General features: G+C 42.5%; 1 protein-coding gene and 1 non-coding gene across 4 annotated transcripts in view; both read left to right on the top strand.

Moving 5' to 3' along the window:
- Positions 1–2,928: 2,928 nt before the first annotated feature.
- The window catches only part of ATG16L1 (autophagy related 16 like 1), a 31,337-nt gene continuing 10,926 nt past the window's right edge, over positions 2,929–23,339 (top strand). Inside the window, exons 1-11 of one of the 3 annotated variants that reach the window (XM_075268923.1) lie at positions 2,929–3,535; positions 8,615–8,705; positions 10,654–10,759; positions 11,167–11,240; positions 12,622–12,873; positions 13,869–13,934; positions 15,286–15,369; positions 17,123–17,182; positions 19,959–20,003; positions 22,461–22,563; positions 23,068–23,173. In XM_075268923.1, coding sequence (XP_075125024.1) covers positions 3,421–3,535; positions 8,615–8,705; positions 10,654–10,759; positions 11,167–11,240; positions 12,622–12,873; positions 13,869–13,934; positions 15,286–15,369; positions 17,123–17,182; positions 19,959–20,003; positions 22,461–22,563; positions 23,068–23,173 — 1,102 coding nt within the window. In that variant the 5' untranslated portion in view covers positions 2,929–3,420. The remainder of the gene's footprint in view (positions 3,536–8,614; positions 8,706–10,653; positions 10,760–11,166; positions 11,241–12,621; positions 12,874–13,868; positions 13,935–15,285; positions 15,370–17,122; positions 17,183–19,958; positions 20,004–22,460; positions 22,564–23,067; positions 23,174–23,339) is intronic. The other 2 variants (XM_075268924.1, XM_075268926.1) reach the window with 2 other exon arrangements.
- LOC142198707 (small Cajal body-specific RNA 6) lies at positions 22,655–22,927 on the top strand. The gene has a single exon (XR_012715380.1).

The following is a 23,339-nucleotide window of genomic DNA, read 5'->3' as shown; positions in this document are numbered from 1 at the left end:
AGTGTGTAAATTCTAGGGCTTAATAAAAATAATAATAATAATAATAATAATAATATGAAATCTCTAAACACCACCTTCAATTTCCCTAAATTCCTGTGCAACACTTAAAGGTTCATTGATCATTTTACACAAAACTCCAAAAATGGGCCGGAAAAAAGTATTGGCACCCTCAGCCTAATACTTGGTAGCACAACCTTTAGACAAAATAACTGCGAACAAGCGCTTCCGGAACCATCAATGAGTTTCTTTTACAATGCTCTGCTGGAATTTTAGACCATTCTTCTTTGGCAAACTGCTCCAGGTCCCTGAGATGTGAAGGATGCCTTCTCCAAACTGCCATCAAGAGATCTCTCCACAAGTGTTCTATGGGATTCAGGTCTGGACTCATTGCTGCTCACTTTAGAAGTCTCCAGTGCTTTCTCTCAAACCATTTTCTAGTGCTTTTTTAAGTGTGTTTTGGGTCATTGTCCTGCTGGAAGACCCATGACCTCTGAGGGAGACCCAGCTTTCTCACACTGGGCCCTACATTATACTGCAAAATTTGTTGGTAGTCTTCAGACTTCATAATGCCATGCACACAGTCAAGCAGTCCAGTGCCAGAGGCAGCAAAGCAACCCCAAAACATCAGGGAACCTCCGCCATGTTTGACTGTAGGGACCGCAAAATCACGGTCGCAAAATAACGCGGCGTATACGATCCAGCCTCCCATTGAAAACAATGGGAGCTTTAACGGCACGCACAGTCTCACACGCGGTATACGTGCCACATCACGTGGCACGTTACTCCGTGTGAATGGACCCTGAGACTAAAAACGGACTGATGCACATACTGATTGTATACAGACACCTTTTTATGCTGATAGCAAACACTGTCTGTTTAAAATGTGTCAGTTTACTTTACTTTTTTTTTCTTTTAATCTAGGAAAAGACTTGACTAGAGGACAGATAAGGGGATTAAAAGTAGAAAGTTGTAAACAGAGTAGAGATAAGGATTTATAATAAATGTCCTTATCTCTACTGTGTTTACAATTTTGGGAGTGTTGGGAAGTCTGACAAGGTCAGACCTCCCAATACTCTGCTACAATGTCTGGTCTGCTACATTGTTAAAAGTTTACACTACACAGGAATGTTTTTATAGTTGCAATCTTCACAATCCCATGCGGATGTTACAGTATATACATATGGGCATACTCTTGGCTTAGCTCTAGGTGTTTGAGGGGCTGGGGGTTAATTGAATTTTATCTGTTCATGCTTTATGACAGCCTAGCTGGTTTTTCCACCATTGTTTACAGATGTCCTTTTGAATTGTCTATTCATTGTCCTGGTCCATTGTCTCCAGCCAAAAGGAGACGGCTCAAATCAAGCTGGAATGGGACTATTGTCTCCCCAGACAACAATAGATTACGAGTTGCCAGCACGGACATATGATTGTATGGGACAAAAAGGCATATCATAGGTGTTTCCAGACATTGCTGGCGTCATCTTGTCACGTAAAATCATATTCAGTTTGAAATATAGTTATTCTGCATTTAGTTTTAAGGATAACAGTGTTTTTGTGATTCATTTATTTACAACCTTCACATATAAATAAATAAAATTTTTACAAAGTATATAAAAAAAAATATTTTTAAAAACCCTTCCAATTTTAAAAATAAATAATGCATACATATGAAATAAACAATGTGGTCCCCTCTCCCCAATTGGCTCTTTTCTCCCTCATCCAGGGTAAGATATCCCGGGTCAAGGGAGACCTCCTGAGCCAATTTCTCACGGCCGCTAGGACGGTTATCCCACATCACTTGCGAAGCACTAGAACCCTCTCATTGATGGAATGGCTCCAAGAGTTCCTTCTCATGAGGAGGATGGAGATTCTTGTCGCAGAAGATTCATCTGCTCCCTCTAAGTTCGAGACCCTCTGGCGGCTGTGGGTGGTGTTCCAGAAATCCTCAGAGTTTTCTAGTCTCTTCTCATAAGCCCCCTCAGTTTCCCTCACACTGCTCTGATGGTTTTGGACCCCACTATGGGGATCAGTGTGCTTTCACTACACACCGCTTGCCAGTGCATTCGGTAGTCCGTTCGGGGGGGTCCCCATGAGAACTCCCCAAACGGATTACCAAATGCAGAAGTGAACCAACTCTTAGGCTATGTTCACATCTGTGCTGGGTGTCTGCCTATTGTGAGTAGATAAAAAAAAAACAAAGAACAAAAAAACAAACAATGTATTTGTTGTTATTGACAGTTCTGTTATAAAAGTGTGTTTTTGGCGAATACGGGTTGTTGTTTTTTCCAGCATGACCACAGAAGATTGAAGAGGGCAATCTGTTTGTGTCTGTCTTCCATAGACCTCAATATCTGTATCCTTATTTTTGGATAGAGCAAAAGTGCTACAAATCTAACTTTTGTCTCCGTCCAAAAGAGCGGATACACGGCTGAAATGCTCCAAATGCTAAAAATCCATGAAAAAAACGGATTACTTCAGTAGACACCAACGCACAATGTGAACCTGGTCTTAGAAAATGAAATGTAAAGCAGGTATGGCTGTTTTTTTGTCTGTGAATTAGCCCAGAACTCTGATGCAGTTTCAGTATTTCTTATATTGAGGCTGCCTACATATCTTATTCTGACTTATTCTCAATACTTTATCTGTACCAATGTCTTTCCTCATAGGACAACATAACCTTGGTGACATATTTATCTTAAACATGTAATAAAGAAATTCTTGGAAAAAAATGAGTTCATCTGCGACTTCCTCCAGATTATTACTACATCAGTATGGCAACTCTAGAACACATCACGTGGTATGACCACACGCAGGTCACCTGACGTCTCTTACGACATCCACGGCTTGTGCCAGCCACAACATGGCCGCTGGGCTGCATAGTCACCTGATGACCCTGACCGCCGTCTGGCTGACTCAAATTGATTGAGTTTGCACCTGACGCCATTAAGAGCAGTAGGCCCAGCATTTCCGGCCATGGTGCACGCGCTAATTTGAATGAATACACCCCTGCCTGCAATTTGCGGCCGGGGTCGCACATATTTGACGTCATCCGTGTGCGCCATGGAGTGTATGGAGCTTGGGACGCGCGGCTATGTCGGATAAAGCAGCTTTCTGTGGTAGAAGCCTGATCAAAGAGTGTGGAGAAGGGTAGAGGAGCGGGAGGCTGAGGACTGAGCTGCCGGACAGACGGAAGTCGCACGGGCGGGGACCTGGGTTACACATTGCGGCTTTCCAGGACCTAGTTCTATGTAGCAACAGGGAGCTGGGCGTGTACATGTTACATAGATGAGCAGTACATACATATAGGGGGCTGAAGGGGGCGCTGTACATACATGTCTACTAGTCAGCAGCAGGGCCAGCACTGGGGATCTGACAGCACCATGTGAGAGCAAGGCTGGGCACAGGGCACTCAGCACCACTATGGCTGCCAGCTGTAGGGCAGGGGCCTTCCCTGGATGGAAGGTGCACATCTCCCGGGAGCTGAGGAGGAGAGATCGGGAGCAAAGGCAGGCGTTTGAGGAGCTCATCTTACAGTGTAAGTGTCCTGTGTACCCCTGGGGTATACTACAGCGGGGAGCGTGTGTGATGTGTGACATATGTGTGATGGCTGCGTACAGATCGCCAAGTAATGCCTGCTTACGCAGAGCCATGTACGCCTGGAGTACAATATCAGATTACATGTGTGTGTCTGTGACATCCACTGATATGTATTAGTGGTATACAGGACCAGGTAATTTCTGATTACGAATACTAGGTTTACATCTACATTTGAGTTTCCATTTGTGGAGTCTGCTTGGGAACTACACAAACAGGAAAAAAAAAAGCGAAAACCTATAGACTATAATATCGTCTTCCCGACAAAAGCTGGTAAAATGTGGAGAGAAAAATCCTGCTTGCAGGACTTTTCCCTCTGCGTTTTTTAAGTGGATTCAGGGATGGGAACCTCAAACGGAGACCAGACACAGGTGTGAACCTAAGCCTCATATACCCTTGGGGTATACAGCAAGAAGGGATATGTGTGATCTGACCACTGATGTATAATAGGTGTATACAGAACCAGGTAATGGTTGGGGACCAAGATTCATGTACCCTGGTGAATACTGCAGGAGGGACATGTGTGCCCTATGATCTGTCTGCTGATGTGTAATAGGTATATAAAGAAGCAGGAAATGGTTGCCTACAGATTGCCGGGTAATTCCAGTTTACCGGGAGTCATGTACCCCTGGAGTATACTGCATGAATGACTGCGTGACTTGGGATCTGTACACTAATGTGTAATAGCTGTGTACAGAGCCAGGTAAAGGCTGTTTATGAAGTTTCATACTGGAATATAGTGTCATACTGCAGGAATATAGTGTATACTGCAGGAATAGATATGTGACCTGTCCACTGAAGTATAGAGGGTGAGCAGATTTCTAGGTAATCCTGAAGCCCTGCTTCTTGTCTGTGCGTGGATGATGGGCTGGGAGCAGAGTATATATAGCTGTTAGTTGGGGGTTCTGAGACCTCCAGCAATCCTGAGATCAGGATTTTACCCTCATTTAGAATTCAGCTGGTCGGCCAAACCACTGACTATGACGCCTCTATTTTTACTCAGCCTCCGACTCCTTAATAAGTGGCTGACAGCCATGCTCAGTCAGAAGCAGTAAAGATTTTCTAATTCGTTAAAAGGCCAGTGATTGAGTCCTATGGAAGTAAATATACAACAAACTATACATAAAATTAATTATACAATATTAATGACTGTATTATAAAAGTAAATCTAATCATATTGCTAACCCTACTTTGAAGCCAGTAAGTAACTTTTCTGACTGACTCTTTCACTGCCCTAGTTTCTATCCCTATTATTGGCCCCTAAGCAGCACTGTTAATTAGTTTTAGTTTCTTTTATATTGTACTCAGTTTGATGCACAAAACCAATTTTAAAGAGCAGAAATGACTTTACAGGTGACGATCTGTGTTGCTGTGATGTCTGAAATCTGTTCCAGGGTTCTTCCAATGAAGGAAAAAACCATTCCCCAGCAGTCATCCTCTAAATTTGAGTAATAGAAATTCCTTTTTGAGACCGAAACCCCACATTGTGGAAATGCAGCATTATGGGCGCAACAAAAAAAAAACCAAAACATTGTTTTACAGTTTCTGCAAAATGGATAAGGTTCTGGCTAGTCCCATTCACACATTACAGAAAAAAATCAGCCTCAGAAATGCTGGGATTTCAAAAACGGAGAATGGCAGGGTTTCTGTAGGTATAATAGGGGCAGAAAGTCTTCAGATGAAAACTTTATGGAGTTTCTGTGAAAACCGCTGCCGGGAAAACCAATGCATTACCACTGCAGTATTTTTTGGCTGTGGCTCGCTAGGTGGGCCCTTGCCCTGAAAAACAGCTGCTCTGCGTCGGTTCTGCTCTAATCATGTACCTTTGACAAAAGACTGCAATGTATCCTATTGTATATATTCTGTATTATACATAGATTATACAACCTCTCCCATAGGTCTCAGGCTACATTTTTCGGGGTGCTCCTATTGCCTAACCACTGTAAGGTCAGCTTTTTCTATCACAGCAATGGCAGGTGGCAGTCTGCATAATCAGTGTTGTGCCAACGTGCGTTGCCTGCCCTCCCATACATCCGCCACCTAACATTTTAGCTCTTACTGCACTACTCCACGTGTGTTAAGAGCTTTCCTTGGCTGCAGATTGGGGGAGTTTCAGTAACTGCCTATCATCATGGTTGCTCTTATTCCTGCTGTCACATCTGAAATAACAGGACAGGCAGCTCCACTCCTGGCTCTATGCTGGTCCTTGTATTAGACTATGGCGCTTTTGGGACAGGGCTTCTCTGACTGAGCATTAAAGACAGAGGACATGCACAGGAGGCTATTATAGTGAGAAGCACTTATATAACTAAATTTATGTGAAAAACAAGATGTGAACTGGCTGCCATACCATTAAGACTGGTTTCATATGGCTGTGCTTGCCCTGAGAAACGCAGTCCATGTGTCAGCCATGTTTCTTGGATTGACCACTGCTCAAATGAACTTTATTCAAACTCCATATGTCACATTGATAGCTGACTACGAGTCAGGGCCTTTGTCAGCCCAGGAAATATGGCCCACACATGGACGGTGTTTTCCAGATGGAATACGGTCATGAGCATGAGGCCTGAGTGATCAACATAAATGAACTGGACAACCCTTCTAAGTTCAGTAAATCGCCCCCCTGTGCCTGCAGAGACTGCAGCCTTTGTCTTTGAGGCCTAGGGATCCTAGCAGTATGATCATAATTCTCTGTGGTGGAAAGTTCCTGTTCTTAGGGACCATTTTTTTTTCCCTATTTCAACCACTAAAGTCCATTATAAATTTTTAGAAAAACTTTTTTTTTTTTTTTTTATTGGTTCCTTTTATTTGTGCCTGATAGTCCAGTTCTGACCTGCAAAGTACTGAGGAAATCCAGCCGAAGAATGAGCCAAGTAACTACTTCTAAGATGCTCCTGATTAGGACAGTATTCACATGACTGCACGAAAAGTCCTTCCAGTTGTATCTGCCTCAAATGGATTCTTTTTCAAAGCTGTGTGAAGGAGATGAGAAGGAGATGGATTCCTCCGCCGCACAGGATCTGTAATTTCTTATGACCCTTCATGCTTTATTTTGGATCTGTGTGTACATGGACCAAAATCTGTATGTGAGTTACCCTGAGGCCACTTTCACACGGGTGTGTTGTGATTGGTATTTGGCTTATAAATCGTAATGCTAAATACTGAGCTGATACATAGTCCTGTATAGGTAGGCAGATCAATTCTGTCTGGTGTCATGGCTGTGATGTCTCTTTAGCTGCCTGTTGTGCATAGATATGGCTTCCTTTATGGTTTACATGGCCAGAGACTTATTTCCTGTTCAGAGCTATATGATGCTAGAAGAGCTACTGATGGCACAAAGCAGAATATCTATGTGTTTCTACTGTTATATTCACTTTAGGTTTTTTTATGCTGTATAAGGTGGTTTTGTGTAAACTTTACAGGTGGTTATCCCCTTGAAGTGGTCAGATGAGGACAGTAGATGTAGATCATACCCATCTAGTCCTCTCCTTGTATCATTGGCCCCACTTTTCTGTCTTATTTTGGACATATGCTATTTGACACAAAGGGGTGGGTTTTTTTTTTTGTTTTGTTTTTTTGGAAAACATAGAGAATGAGGGTTAGTCAAGAAGGTGGAAATGTAGACCGTATTAGGGCTAGTTGAAACAGGGATTCCACATGAACCAATTCCGTCGTGGCTTTCCCCTCCGGATAAGGCCCAAATGAATGGGCCTAGTTCAGAGGGTGCTGTCGCGAGGCGGACGCCGGGGCTGAATCAGCCGCAGAATCTGCCTGAAGAAATGGCAGCTGCTTTTTTCCGCTAGTGGTAACAAACCACTAGCGGTCTACATAGACCTCTATTGTGAGGGGGCGGATTTTGAGGCGAATTCCGCACCAAAATCTGCCCACTCTTGCCCAGTGTGAACGAGCCCTTTGGATCATAAGACTCACAGACAGGATGGGATTATAAATTGTAGTACATCCTTAATATGGACGCTTGAATTAGCCTTTATGATTTCTAGGTGAAAACTTGCCTTAGCTCTCACTGAACTTATTAGCGGGCTCCACTAGGTTCACACTAGTGTTTGGGTTTCCAGCCTTTGGATGGTGACCCTGCGCACTTGTGGACCCCAAAGACTATAATGGGGTCTGCCGGGTTTCCAGCCAGTTCACCCATTTTTATATTGAATCCAGCAGAATCTGGGAAAGTCTCTCTTACGGAAACTGGAACGCTAGTGTGAACCTAGCATTATTTTGTCACTAAAGTTATTGTGGAATTTGGTTATGATCCCCACACTATAAATCTCGCCTTATTGTCTGAGCTTCTAATTCACAATTCCCAGTACACTTCTGGGGGAAAGAGAGAGAATTGTGGCCGGACAAGACGACATACACAGGGCATGTAGCGTGTGCGAGGTGGAAGTCTACTTGTATTCCTCCATGTGAACATATCCTTAGAGTATATTCTCATGACTCATTGTTGTGCCAATATTTAGGAACACACAGTTTTTTTTTCCACTGTTAAGAAAACCACAACAAAAAATAGTTTGTGCCAAATTAAAATTTCTAGAACAAAAAATGTTGCAGCTGCAAAAGCATTCGATTCTAAGAAAATGAACTTCAGTTTACAGAATAGTTATCATTGAGTATTGACAGAATAGTATGTGACTTTCTATAGATACTTCCCCTTATTGTTTCTCATTGTACAGTGATGTCTGTATATAGCCTGCAATGCCCCATGTCCTGAGACAACCACAGTTATCATTGCACACATTTATAGGTGTTTCATCTTCCGCTATATAATTGCATATTTTTGCCAACTGCCCCTACAACAGTATAGGAGTGTGTTTAGACCCTCCCTGTGATGTGAAGCATGAGATTTGTGAGCATCTGTTACACCACCACTTTGTGTTATGGATGGTATTGACTTCTCCTGGCAGTGAGGTATAGGTCAAGGGCACAGAGTTGCCATTTCTGCCTCCAGATCCCCCGGGCACAGAGGATTCCTCTTCTGTTAATTGCTTTTGTATTCTCTTTACAGATAACAGGTTGCTTGAAAAGTCTGACCTTCAATCTGTGTTGGCTGAAAAGCTACAAGCCGAAAAATATGAGCAGAACCGCCATGACGTCAGGTACAGCAAGGGACAAGTATCATAAAGTTATGTGTATTGCCAGACATTAGCTGTTTATTAACCATAAGAACTGAAGACTTGAAGGTTTTTTTTAAAAAAAAAACCTTTATTGAACTTTACCATTGTAAGTGTTGGTTGTATTGGTTGTATTCTTGCTGCCTTCTTTGTCATTGCAAATACATTAAGTAGTTAGTCAAGAAGTAAGAGACAGATAGAAAGCTTTGTGAATGCAGTATGTCTACTCGGGGTTTGTCTATTTTATGTTGTTGGAGAAAAAAAGTGTTAAAAAAGTAAACATGGCTGAACTTAAAGGGATATTCAGGATATTCAATTCCACAATAGGACAGGGAAGGGGGGGGGGGGAATAAGCACAATTGGGAAATCTGCTTGTTGTCTGTGAATAATACCTAATCTGTAACCACACAAACAACTAGAAGTAAATACAATTATGTAGAAGACTTATCTTACAGTGTAAACTGTGAGATCTGCAGAGTCTTCAGTCATTTGCACAAAGCAACAGTTTGCAGACTTATGGAGGGTGTGAGGGGAACCCCACCCACCCACACAATATATACATACACACACACACACACACACACACACACACTCTCCATTGACTGTGTTTGTGAAGACAGAACAAGAACAATCTATCTCACATCTATGTACCATATATACTCGAGTATAAGCCGAGGCCCTTAATTTTACCACAAATAAAATGGGAAAACTTATTGACTCGAGTATAAGCCTGGGGGGGGGATGCAGCAGCTACTGGAAAATTTCAAAAATGAAAATGGTCGGAGTTTTTGGATGCAGTAGGTGCTGGGGAAGGGGAGGGGGTGTTTTGGTTGTCTGTCTGCCCCTTCCCTGAGCTTGAGGACTGGGTTTTGTTGTTTTCCCCCCACGTGGAATATAGGGTATCTGCAGTGCTGTTATTAACCACTTCCCGACGGAACAGGAGCACTGCAGATCCCCCTATATTCAGTGGACCGGGCACTTTCAGACACAGGGATACCTAATGTGTTTGTGTTTCACAGTCGTTTTCTACTTTTATATGTATTCTAGGGAAAAAGGGATTCGGGAATTTTATTTACTTTATTTTTTTTATTGCATATGTTTTTAAAGCTTCTGTTTTTTGTTTTTTTTCCCCCTCACTATTTTATGGGAGATTCTATACATTACTATTGCGCCTGGTCATAGAAAAATATTGCGCCTGTGCTGAAAAATTTGGCTTATACTCGAGTATATATGGTACATTAAACTAGCCTAGCAACAGAAATTTAGCTGTAAATTACCTACAAGGGAGATTCCTAGTGGCTGGAATATTAGAGGTTTTTCAGGCAAAAAGCAGCAATATTTTTAAAATACATTACGTTTTGGTCCAGAATCACATTCTCAAATAAATGAGACTAAGTTGTATGCAGAGTTAGTGACATTTGATGTAATTGCTGATCTGCATTACCAAACACTGCCCCTACACCATGTACAGCACTGTGCCTGGTATTCAGGGCAGAGGTTGCAGCGCTCATCCAAACCATCTGACGCTGGGTTCACACTAGCGCCCGGACTCCGTTTTCAGGTTTCCGTCTGCTTGCAGAAGATGGAAACCTGTAAGACCGGGTTCGGCTGTGAACACCGGTGAGCGTTTTATGCTCTCTGCCGCAAAACATTTTTTTTTTTTTTAAACCAGACACAGAATACTGCATGTCCGACTCTGTGTCCGGTTTTTTTTTTTTAAAAAAAAACAACTGTTTAGCGGCAGAGAGCATAAAACGCTCACCGGCGCTCACGGCTGGACATCTTTCGAACCCATTCAAATGAATGGATATGAAAGAGTCCTTAGGCTTTCAGTCTCCTGCTCTGTTTTTAACTTTGGTCCTAGTTTGGGAATGAATGAAAATACTTTGATAAGACCTTTGGTAATTTGTATGATCTCTGTTCATTCTTTTAGCCCAGGCCCAGATGGGATGCGACATGACGCTATACTACAGGATATGGCTCAGATGAGGATAAAGCACCAGGAAGAGTTGACTGATCTTCATAAAAAACGTGGAGAGGTAATTCCTTTATGGAAGATGTCTGGTTGTGGCTGTTTCCTATTTTTCCATTCAACTGTGCATGTGTATGAGTAGGGGGGTTGAGGGATATACCAGCCAGATGACTGTGGGTTCAGCGACAGCTATGTAATGTGTATGACCAGCCTTATGTTTAGTTCTTCTCTATTCTGGAGGTGAGCCAGTTTTTGTTATGGTGTGTGCTTTAATATTACTGTTCACATAAACACTCTTTTACAGCAGTAGTATGTTGTGTCTGTTGTTTTTTGCCTGTCAGGCCAATAACACAGATTGGACTTGTTTAACTGTAATAGTTCTGTGTAGCTGCAGGGAGAATGACTATTCAAGCTATCATTTTCGATCTGTTTTCTGTGTGCTGTCAGTAAATCCCCATGTCCCTCCCTCCTCAGCTCGCACAGACAGTGATAGAACTAAACAATCTGATGCAGCAGAAAGACAAAGAGATCCAGGCCAACAAGGAAACGTGAGTAGAAGCCTCTCTAGCAGTATTTTATGTTCTACCATTTTGAGTTTTTTTTTTCCTCTTGCACGTTCCTCCTGGCCTTCTATTTATTGTGGTTATTTCACAATTCATATGCACTTTACTGCCCCGAGAGTCACCTGATTGTATCCTTATGACAGTTTCTCACCTATACTCCTGCTGATAGATGTCTACAGCCTTCAGATTAACTATACCAGACACCGCGTGTAGTTACCCTAGTCAATGTAACCTCTAGAGGCACCCTGGATAGAAGGGACCAGCTCAGGTTAGCTGCATTTTTGTTATAATGATTGAGAACCTGTTCTTGGATCTTCTTTCCACAAATTCTACAATATAAGCAAACAGGTGTAACCCAAGGAACAAGAAAGACTCCTCGTCTTCCTGCACCATGCAGATGACAGAGTATATATAAACCACACTAGAAGTTGGTTAAATTATCTTCAAAACATAATTCTTAATCTTTTACATAATGTTCTGTAATACATTGACAGGCCTTTTGGAGATGGGAAGGCATAGTGCACCTTTTGTTACACCCATGGAATCTTGGCAGGTCCCTATTCACACCAGTCAGAGCCCTCTCCCACTGTAAAACACCATAGGTACTGCTGATGCTATTGACCATGACTTCTGACATGTGCAGCATCAAAGTTTGTCTTATCTTGGATGGTAGTCACGGCTGGGCTTTTGTCTGCCTCGGTGCCTTAAGGATAACACTTTGTATTGGCTCTTTTCTGTGTGTTTGACGTTGGGGAGTTCTTAAATGCCTGAGGAAGCCAAAAAAAAACCTTTATCATGATAATCCAGATGTTGGACCCCTCACCGATCAGCTGCCAGAAGCTATAGAGATTTAGAGGGTTGGAAGCATCACTTCTCCAATCCGCTAATAGGAGCAGAGCTGCAATGATAATATCAGTAAAGCGCTGCGGAATATGTTGCTGCTATATAAATAAGTAGATCCACTGCTATACTGGAAGAAGACTGTCTACTGTATAGTGGTCAGCTCCTGAATGAGAAGATCTGATTCTGATGCTCAAAGGCAGCAGGATCAGTTATCAATGCCACTCTTGTCCCTGGGTTGTGTTCTAGTAATTTAGCTTTGCACTTTTTTCCCCTAAGCCCAGACACTGACATCCCCTTTAATTGTATCAACACAAACTTTTCTGATACATATGGCCATGTACATTGACTATAAGGGTTGTGGATTGGATCAGCTTACTGTAGAATGGCTAAATTATTTCCTATGTGCTTAAAGATTCTTGGCATGAGCAAAGACAAACAAACTTCCAGTCTTGGCCAAAGTGTACATTTAGATTTTTGTATAGGATGTCCTATCCTAATAACATTAAGAATCTCTACCTCACAGGATAGAGGAATATCAGCGCACGATCAGCGAACTGCAGACAGAGTGTCAGGATTTACGGAATAAATTACAGGAGTTGGAGCGTGTCAACCAAACCCTAAAGGACGAGTACGACGCGCTTCAGATCACCTTTAATGCGCTAGAAGAGAAGCTGCGGAAAACCACAGAGGATAACCAGGAGCTGGTGTCTCGCTGGATGGCAGAGAAAGCCCAGGAAGCCAATCGGCTCAATGCTGAAAATGAGAAGGACTCAAAGTAAGGTTCCTTATCTACCACCTTACTTTTTTTTGACATTGTGCATGTCATAGTGGGGGGGGAGGCAACATGCAAAGTCTTGTTTTAGAGAAAATGATCAAAAGACCAACTCTTTGAGAAGACTGCCCCCCTTACATGGTGCACTTTTTTGCTGTTGTGTCTGTTGTTCTGGTCCATGGGAGGACCAGAACAACGGTCACATGAACCTTATAAAATGGCAGACTAAAACGGTGCTGAATGTATCCAATCCTATCCTACTAATATTATAAAGGTGAAAGTATGTGTTTGTTCCTCAATCGCACCTACACGGGTGAACGGATTTGTCTGAAAATGCACACATACATACTTTGGGTCCCAGATTGAACGATAGGCTACATGGAATTCCCGTACACCACCGCAATTCACTCCTGTGCCCAGTGCTTCTCATGGTTCAATTCGCTGCAGGACCTAGCACGCTGTAGGACCTGGATGACGTCATCCCAGCTCTTTCCGAAGCTCACCTGATTGGGTGCCGCTTCTCTATGTGGGCGGAGTTATCGTCCGGCCACACCAACATGGCCTCTCTGAGAGGTCCGGCGTGTCCTGCACAATTTCCTGGGGGGCAAAGGGGCACGGGGTAGGAGGAAGGAGTGACCACATGGGGAAGCGGGTAGGGAGAAAGGGGGGTGGCTGACGCCAGGAGGGACAGGAGGTAAACTGTTCCAGCGGGCCGCAGGGTGGGCCCCGAGGGTCCATGGACCCACAGGTGTAGGAAGGGCCTGTTGCGGACACAAGGCAAAGGAACAAGCTTGCGCACTGCTCCAGGTGGGTCCCGCAGGGGTCGGGGTTCTGCGGACAAAGTCGCGGGTAAAAGCTAGTGGATTATAATAATGGGATATCCATTGGGTGTCCACTCTTTTAAACTGAATCTCCCAGACAGTCAGAATTGCAACACTAGATTTTTCACTTGTACGATACTTCAGTAGTATTTACCATTGATTTTAAACTGTTTTTAGACGGAGACAGGCCCGACTACAGAAAGAGCTGGCCGAAGCGGCCAAGGAACCTGTGACTGTGGAGCAGTGAGTATAATTTATTAGCCTACAGGACATTAAGGTAAAGGGGTTCCCTTGTGCCCCACCACCAGCAAGGTGTTCTCTTACTTATGACTATCCAGGGTAGGTAATAGTATCTGACCAGTAGAGGGCCAATAATTGCAGCGGCACAGAGTATTGTAGCTGTGTTCCAGTCACATTAATGGGAGCAGAGCCACCGCCAGGTCAAGCTGATCAGTGTGGGTTTGGGTGTTGAACCCTCAGTCAGAAACTGATGGCCTGTCCCATGCATAGGTCATCTGTATAAGAACCGCCTGTGGAGCCTGGAAAATCCTGTGTAATGCTTAATTTGATATCCTGCTACTCTGACATATTTTCTGGCAAACACTGTGCTTATATGTTACTATACAGCTTCTAAATTTGAAAAAAAAAACAAAAAACTTGGTTGACCATCTTGTCGTGCTTGGGGTTATGAGTCCAAAGGATCTAGCATGGTTCCCATAAGTTTCATGTTTTGGTAAGTTTAGCTGGGTCATTGCGCTGAACCAAATCATAGTCCACCAATTAGACGCCTTCATGTTAAAGGATTTGGGTATGGAGAGTTGGACGAAGGAAAAGCATTCTATGCAGATGACCTGCAATAGTTTGACTGAGGCAGGGTTTATGTGTAGTAATCGGTGTAGTAAACCAGTTTGGACTGTGTTATGTCTTATTGACGAAGTTTAATGAAGTTGATGATATTGGATCCAGTTGAGAGCTGCTGCTTGGCAGGAGATATATTCTGACCCAGAGAAAAGTAATAAGTATCTGGGAATAAGCGTTGAGTAGGGTCACTCACTACATAGGCCTGAATGTACAGGTCTTGCTAAGTAAGATTAAAGGGGTTGTTTGTATCACATGACCATGAACTGTACACTATTTGACCATGGACTGGTTTAAAAAAAAAAAGTGTCAGTTTCCTTATTTCTGCAGTAGATTTATTTATTTATTTATTTATTTTTTTCTGTCTGCAAAACAGCTCTGTTTGAACATACTCTTAAGATTCTGGTGCTGAAAGATAGGTTTGATTATATTTGTTTTCACATCTTAAAATTTGCTAGTTAAAAACATTGACTTGCAAAAATAATCTTACATGAAGGATGTTGAGAAGTGCTATGTGTATAACAATCGCAAGCAACACACAATGCCATCCTTACAACCCCTCCAAGCTCTTCCTGCTTATATCCATCCATATTTTAGATTCCACCCTCTTTTGTGTTTGTCCAGCACAATCTTTTATTTAGCAAACTACTTTAGCTTTGGTTATATGTTAATGTGTTAGATGGTATAATGTGGTATAGAATTTCCTTGTCTAACAATTTGTCCTCCCCTCCTACAGAGATGATGATATTGAGGTATTGAATGATAATGCTGATCCCTTGGGGGATGCCAGCGCCCCTCCAGTATCTGGACGAATGACAAGGTATGTTAATTCTCATAATTTAATTTGTGTATGTATCTGGATAAACTCAATGAAATTCTCTCAATCCAAGAAGTCCAACAATCTGGCGATGGAAGAATTATTTTGTATTAAGAAGTGTGATGCCGTGTGCTTCCATTTTGTTTAGCTCATGGATCTTATATCTGTAATGAAAAGATTGTGGATGCTGAATTTTCTACACTCTGCCTTTTGGGTTTCATCTTTTTGGCACTTCACTAACCACAATTTTTTATTTATTTATTTTTTTGTTCATGGCTTATAAAAAGTTAGCTATGCTTGGCTAGGGCTGCATGGTAACTTGTAGTGTGACATCCTGTGTTGCACAACTAGATCACAACCAATAATAGTGATACTGGATTGCAATCCACAAGTGCTTCAGCTATGACCTGATCGTCATCCAGTTTTGCTGGATATCTATATGACCACATTCAGTGTCGTAGATTGTAACTAGTAGAACAACATTTGCAATCCTAACTTCCAGTTCTCCCCTGCACTATAAATGTTCAGAAGGTGGTTGTCTAGTTCTGCAAGGACGTACTGATACATCCCTGCAGTTTTCAGCAGCTGCACAAAATCGTGTAGCTGCTCAAACGGGGAGCCGGCCCCAATTAAAAGGAAAAACTGCCTCCTCTCCCCCTAAAAGAGTGATCATCTGTCCCCAAAGGTCTATTATGATCTTATGGGGACACAGTGGTAAAAAAAAATATATAGATATATATATATATAGAGAGAGAGAGAGAGAGGAAAGCAAAATAAATACAGAAAATATGCCCATAAAATGTCCTTATTACAGGATCTAGCCCCACCCTCGACAACACCATGGAAAATAAAAATTACTGTAATGGAGAGGAAAATCTATTTAAAAAAAGTTTAGTAGCACACATTGTGCTATTAAATAAAAAAAAAAAAAAGTGAAACACATTTTCCTTCCACTTTTGTTTATATTTTCCTGCATATTAAAGAAAAAAAAATTAAAACTCATACAAAAATAAAGCCCAAAAAAGACACAGGAATTAGTTTACTAATGCAATTGATAAAAATGTTACCGCCCTCAAAATCGCACATACAAAAAAAAACCAAAAATGTGCCTGGTCCTGAACTACAGAGTAACCATTTTTGTACTGGGCCAATATCACGTGACCTCATGTTGTCATGTAACTAGTGTCACAGATTCAGACTTCACCTTCCCAATCTTATATATAGATTTCCCCCCCCCCCCCTCCCTCCATTGCAGGTAAGTGGCTACTAGAGATCTTTCTCAATGGGTTGTCCCTAGTCTCCCTGCTCACCCTATATACATGGATGCATGACTACTGCACGTGCATATGTTTGTGAGGGAGTTGACCAGGCGGGCAGGCATCTGCTGTGCATGACCAACTTACAGACTTCACTTCTGGTTCTCCCACTAATAAATATGTAACTTACTAACCCTTGCATCTTGGTATCTCGTCTGAAGACTTGGAAGTCTACTTCAAGAAATAGTCTGTTCATTCAATGTCTGTCTTCATTCTTCCACTGACCTCCGTGTCTTCTTACCCACCATATTACGTAGATGTCTTACTGTAACGTGCACAGTCCTCTCATACATTCACCCTTCATGTTGGTTTGCCTGATAGCTGAATGTTGTCCGATGAGCCCTTGTCCGTTTTAGGGTCATTGTATTGACAACTTGGATGTTTTTGGCTTTGGACCATACTGATCACTTGGTTTATTCCTGTGCTCCCTCTCCCTCTAGTAAGAGACTCTCTCAGCCTGCCGTAGGAGGCCTTCTGGATTCTATCACTAATATGTTCGGGTATGTCTTCACCTTCATATATTGCTGATCCTCAGTTCTGTAATTTTGGCATGATTTAGCATTGGCTCTTTATATTACATTGAATATAAGCCATCCTGTCTTGGTGACATTGTCTAGCTTGGGGCTGGTATCTATAACATAGTTGTCTTGTTGCCATAAGCACTGTATGTAGTTGTCTGTGTAGAAGTAGTATTACGTGTTCCCAGATACCAGCACAAGAAACCTCATATTAGGTATTTAGACACTTTGGTCATGTTGTTTTGGTAGTGTGTATATATAGAGCATAGGATGTATGTTGTCACTGTACAGAATTTGTCTAAAAATTGTCGGTAGCTTGCTAAACTATATATTACATTGGGAGTGGGGGCTGTGGTCTGACGCCAGCACCCCACCAATAAGCTGACCTGCCATGTTGGTGAACCCCGTTAAGTTAGGCCACAGTTCGGCTACCATGAGTCTTGTCAATTGGAAAAGTTGTTGTTGATGCATTTGATTGGTGTCCTAGTTTTTGTACAGTTTCTATTTTCTTTGTCATTTCTTTAACACAACTCAGTAGCAAGCCATCTGGTTTTCACCCAAAGGTGCCAGATGAGATTGTTACTGCTATTAATGTCTGTATTGGCTTTTATACACAACACACTGTATTTATTAAAAAAATATATATATATATATATATATATATATATATATATATATATATATATATATATATATATATATATATATATATATATAATTTATTTATTTTGACACCACTGATATTAAAAAGGACCTTTCACCATCTGGGGCACATGCAGTTTAATACACCGCTAGAAAGCTGACAGTGCACTGAATTTCCCCCCGATGCCGGTACTGGTACCAGTACCCCCACTGAAGAGCTTTCCTTACAGTAGCATCTAGTGAGTAAGGGACAAAGGGACCCCCCCGCGTCCTGACGGTACTTGCCCATAGACGAGTACAGGGGGGGTGTTCCTCACCGCTTAGTGTCATCCCCAGGCGGTAAGGTACAGCGCAATAGACGCTACTGACTGTCAGAAATGCCCTTCTGACAGTGTAGAACTATGGTACCGGCACCGGTAGCTCTTCACTGGAGGCACAGAATGGGAAAACCGATATAGTGCGCTGAATTCTGCACACTTTCGGCTTTCTAGCAGTGTATTAAACCATATGTGCCCCAGATGGTGAAAGGTCCTCTTCAAAAGGCCATTGTGCCGTTAGACCTTTACCCCCTATCCATTAGGTGTTGCTGAGGGCCGACCACTGGGACCTCTAGTGATCAGGAGGACAGGGGCCTGAAAGTCTGGAGAATGGAGTGGCAGTCACACAAGCTCAGTGGCGCTTCATTTACATGGATGATGCAGACCCCTGTTCTCCTGATATATCATTTCCACTGTATATAAAATGTGGAACACTTTAAACCATGTGTGGTAATGTTTTTTTGGGGTTTTTTTTCCCCTCGATTCACGTTGAAAATCTGCAACAAAGATGCCATGTCTGAACATAGCCTTACAGTTCCATGAGATACAGTAATTACATTAAAGGGGCTTTATCATTGGGAAAAGTCTTTTCAGCTAAGCACATTATTGCATAGCCTTTAGAAAGTCTATTCCACACCTACCTTTTGTATGTAAATTGTCTCGGTAGTTTTTGAATGTCTGTTTTTATTCATATGCTAATGAGCCTTCTTTGTGCACTTCAAAAGTGTCGTGTCTGTGATTCTCTGTGTATGAGAGCAGAGAGATGAGTCCTCAGCACCGCAGCCTCTCTGCTCTTACACACATGGAGATTAGCAGACAGTGCACACAGACGCTTCCGGGGTGCACGGAGGAGGCTAATTAGCATATGAATAAAAGCGGGCTCATTCAAAAACTGAGACAATTTACATACAAAAGGTAGGTGTGGAATCTTCTTTCTAAAGGCTATTCAAGTATGTGCTTAGTTAAAAATGACTTTTCCCAATGATGGAGCCTCTTTAAAGCAATCTTTAACACTATCCATGTGGTCATCTGTCTCTCATATCTGTGACAAGTTGGTGGTGTAGATGTAGTAAACGTGGGTTGAATATATCTATAATATTTGCATACTGTGCTGGGATCTATATGAACAGCTTTATCCTACTATTGTTTTGATGGCTGCTAAACTTTATATCGAGAAGTCCTAAGTCCTAACATACACATTAAATGCTGACCAACCCCCCCCCCCCCCCCCCCCCCCATCCTTCCTATTGTATGTGGGTTTTTCCAATCTTCCCCAGGCTTTGGGTGAGATAAGGATTGGGTAGTTGGACCTAAATCCTTTTGTTCTGTGGTAAGTAAATTGCTGTCCTGGTCTGGCCGTGGCTTTCTCCCCATTCAGAACATAGGCCCTTCAGAACATAGTTGACCCCCCCCCTTTAATATGGCAAGTATATACTGACACATCAGAGACTTTGCTCGATGCACAAGGCCGTCATATACCTGACAGAAGTCCTGAATGCTGTGACCAATTCTCTTTTTCATTGGGAAATACAAGTGCTACTTAGTTTAAGTGGATCTCACTCATGGCCTGTATTAATTAAAACCATTTTATATGTCATGCTGTAGTTACTTGGGTCTCCTTGCCTTACTTCTGTGCTTTCCTAGGTGAGCTGCCAGTAGGATGGGGAAACTTTTCTGTCTATTGTTCTAATGCTGAAAGCATTTATTTTCTGTGTTCTGTCTCTTACCTCCGTCTTTGTCTCTTGCCTCCTTCTCCTTGCTATTCCTGTGCCTCGGCGACCTATGAACTGTCCCTACAGCTTGTCTGAGTCTCCCCTCTTGGGCCATCATTCTGACTCTTCCAGGTGATCTTTCCCTCTCCTCTCACTCTCTGCATTATTACCCTTTATATTCTGCAAGGCAGGATCAATTCTAAACTACCAAATGTACAATCTTTTCTTCATGAACTTATCTGGGACTTTCGTAAAGAACACCTTGTCAAAATGTGATGAAAAGCACTGTCTTTCTAATGTATTCTCAGGACTCCCAATTCCTCAACATTCTTAAATCTTCTGATTTCAGTCACTGGATGTGAGGAAGTATAGTCTCTGTTAATGGCAGCAAACTGTCCAGACCAAATGCTATACTTGTTAAAGGGATCCTATCAAGTCATTATTTTTTTGGTCCCTAACCTGTAGGAATAGCCTTAAGAAAGGCTATTCTTCTCCTACCTTTAGATGTCTTCTCCGTGCCGCCATTTGGTATATAATCTGGTTTTCGTCAGTATGCAAATGAGTTCTCTCGGAGCACTGGGGACGTCCCCAATGCTGCGAGAGAACTCTCCAGTGCCGCCTCCATCTTCTTCAGGAACGGCCTCTCCCGGCGTCGTCTTCCAGTGGTGGATTCAAACTTCTAGGCCTAAGGCAAAGCCGACTGTGCATTCCTGCCGGCCACAAGAAAATGGCTGCTTACAATACTGTGCAAGCGGCCATTTGCTTGTGGCCGGCAGGCTTTGCCCGAGGCCTAGAAGTTTAAAGTCACCACCGGAAGAAGATGCATGAAGAGCCCATTCCTGAAGAAGATGGTGGTGCCGCTGGAGAGTTCTCTTGCAACATTGGGGACGCCCCCAGTGCTGCAAGAGAACTCATTTGCATACCGGTGAAAACTGGATTATATATCGAATGGTGGCACGGAGAAGACATCTAAAGGTAGGAGAAGAATAGTCTTAACTCTATTCCTACATGTTGGGGACAAAAAAAAATTGACTTTTAATGATGGAATCCCTTTAAGGTTGACCACATACATAAGATAAGATACTGAGCAGCCACAGTGTGTCCGATCAGTATTCTATGGGACAACTGACTAATAAACTTAATAAAGTTCAGCCAGTCATGCCATACGAATGCAGATGCCTATGGGCAAAAAATTGTACAATCTTACTCATGTCTATCATTGTCTCTTGTGGTGGCATGGCTGTGGAGTCCACAAACAATGGATCATCTGTAAGACCAGCTACAGAGTTTGTGATGATTGACTCCAGTATAGGAAAGGTCTTCTGTATCAGTTCCATGTATCTGCCTTGTATACAGGCATACAGGTTAGCAGAAAACAATTGTAGCAAACTATTCATGTGCTGAATCTATTGTGTGACCTACAAATGGTGCCTAAAATGGTAATGGAATCCTTCTGGTTCCATTCATGGGGCCCATTGTTTTAATGGCCAAATCGGCGGGAGGCCTATTTCTCACAGATGTGAATGTAGCCTAAATGTCTACTAGTTTTCAATCTCTGGATAGAAACCAGAATCTTTCTATTAATTTACATCAAACTGATCCTGAAAATGGTGAAGACTTTAAAAGCTAAATATATTAGAAAGTTGAAGATTCCTAAGTAGTGATAAAACTGTATCGCGGGTGGGACAGTATAAAATGCAGTATAAATGGTTTTGTACATGGAAGCCTATGGGTAACCTATACGGTTTGTGTATACCACCAATGGCTGACACTGTACAGAGAAAGACACACAAAGTATACCCTAAAGTAAACTGCAGAAGACCAGCCTGACAGCGCCCTAACTGGATTAGAAGTGCATTTCTTTACTAATTTCTTACTTGCTAGACTTGGGTGTTATGTAACTTATGCAGACTCCACCTGAACCTGGTTCTGAACTTTACCAGATACTTCAGTGTCTTTTCCTACTCACAGGACAGGGGGTTAGTATGTGATGACTTAATCTGAAAGACTTATAAGAATAAGGATCCCTGTATGATCGGAGCAGTAATATACGTGCACTGCCACCAGTCCATTCACTTCTATGGGATTGACTGAGATGGCAGAGTACCACACTCCTCCTGATACAAGTGATGGAGCTGTGGTCGTGCATGTGTACTACTGTTTCATTCACACAGTGGTCTTGGAGAGGGTGGTGGTCTCTATTAGTTAGAGATTAGATGCTTATGCTATGTCCTGTGACTGGGGTATATGTTTTCAATGGAAAACCTCTTTATCTTTGGAGTTTGTTACTGATCAGTACATGTAAAAGCTGGCTGTCTAGTCCAGGACTAGATCCAATAATGTATTTTAATGAATGTGGCAAGTTCTCGGTTTCCTAGGTATTGGACAAAGTGTTTAGTTGTATAAGAGGATGACTGCTTTTGTCCTTTTTGTTGTTTTGGGCAGTTTACCCGTCTGCGCTCATTGTTTTCAGTGGTGGGCATGGCTGGCTATTGTGTTACTTTGCATAGGGTTAGGTCTTTGTATTCATTGTATGGAGAAGAAAGGTGTGCTCTTAATACATGTTAATTTCTCAGTGTTTCCTTCCAGGAGGCGCTCTATATCTTCTTTCCCAGCCTCACAGGACAGCCCAGATGCTCAGGCAGGAGGGAACAGGGAGGTTAGAGTTCCAGTTGCAGCGCTTCACTCATTTGTAAGTATCTTCCTGTTGCTTTTGTGTTTCCTATGATGCCCAGTGTTATACGGGTAATGCCCTGCCCTAGTATAGGCTGCAGTGGTACCGAGGTCAGTGATGAATAGTAAAAGGTCTGAAGGCTCTGGATTTCTCCTACAACCCACTAAGCTCCCAGCCGCCGCTCTTGTATCCAGTCACACTTGAGATAAGTGTAGTTTGGTTTTAGAGGCTGCTGACATTATTGGTTTGTCTTTATGCTGCTTATCTTCACCAGGTAAGAGGATAAGTGTTCTCTGAAGCAATCCTACATAGTACATGATAAGGAGACGGTGGTGGAGGCAATCTTTTATGCTGCATGATCTCAAGTTTTCAAGCTGAGACCTCGTGTGTTTCTTTACTCAATCCTTGCATAATGTCTTGACTTTTTCTTCGTGTGTTACATACCGGTAAATCTATTGCTGGGATAGTTACAGCCAGCCATCGGTTCATTATTTTCATCATGTTTGTGTTTCCTTTTCTAAGGATGCTCATGATGGAGAGGTCAACGCAGTGCGGTTCAGCCCAGGCTCCCGACTACTGGCGACAGGTGGGATGGACCGGCGGGTGAAGCTGTGGGAAGTGATTGGAGGTAAGAGGATTGTAAATGGGGTTACAGAATGTGGATCACATTTTCAAGTGTTTATACGCACCTTTATTAAAGGGGTGGGGGGCGTCGGGGTAGGAATTGGTTTAAAGGGTATTTTCATAATTGATACTTATCATCTATGCGCAGACGAGGTAATGATTTCTGCAGG

The sequence above is a fragment of the Leptodactylus fuscus genome, chromosome 3 (assembly GCF_031893055.1).
Source record: "Leptodactylus fuscus isolate aLepFus1 chromosome 3, aLepFus1.hap2, whole genome shotgun sequence".
Classification (NCBI taxonomy): domain Eukaryota; kingdom Metazoa; phylum Chordata; class Amphibia; order Anura; family Leptodactylidae; genus Leptodactylus; species Leptodactylus fuscus.
The sequence above is the reverse complement of the archived record's forward strand: the minus strand, read 5'-3'. Positions and strand labels throughout refer to the sequence as shown.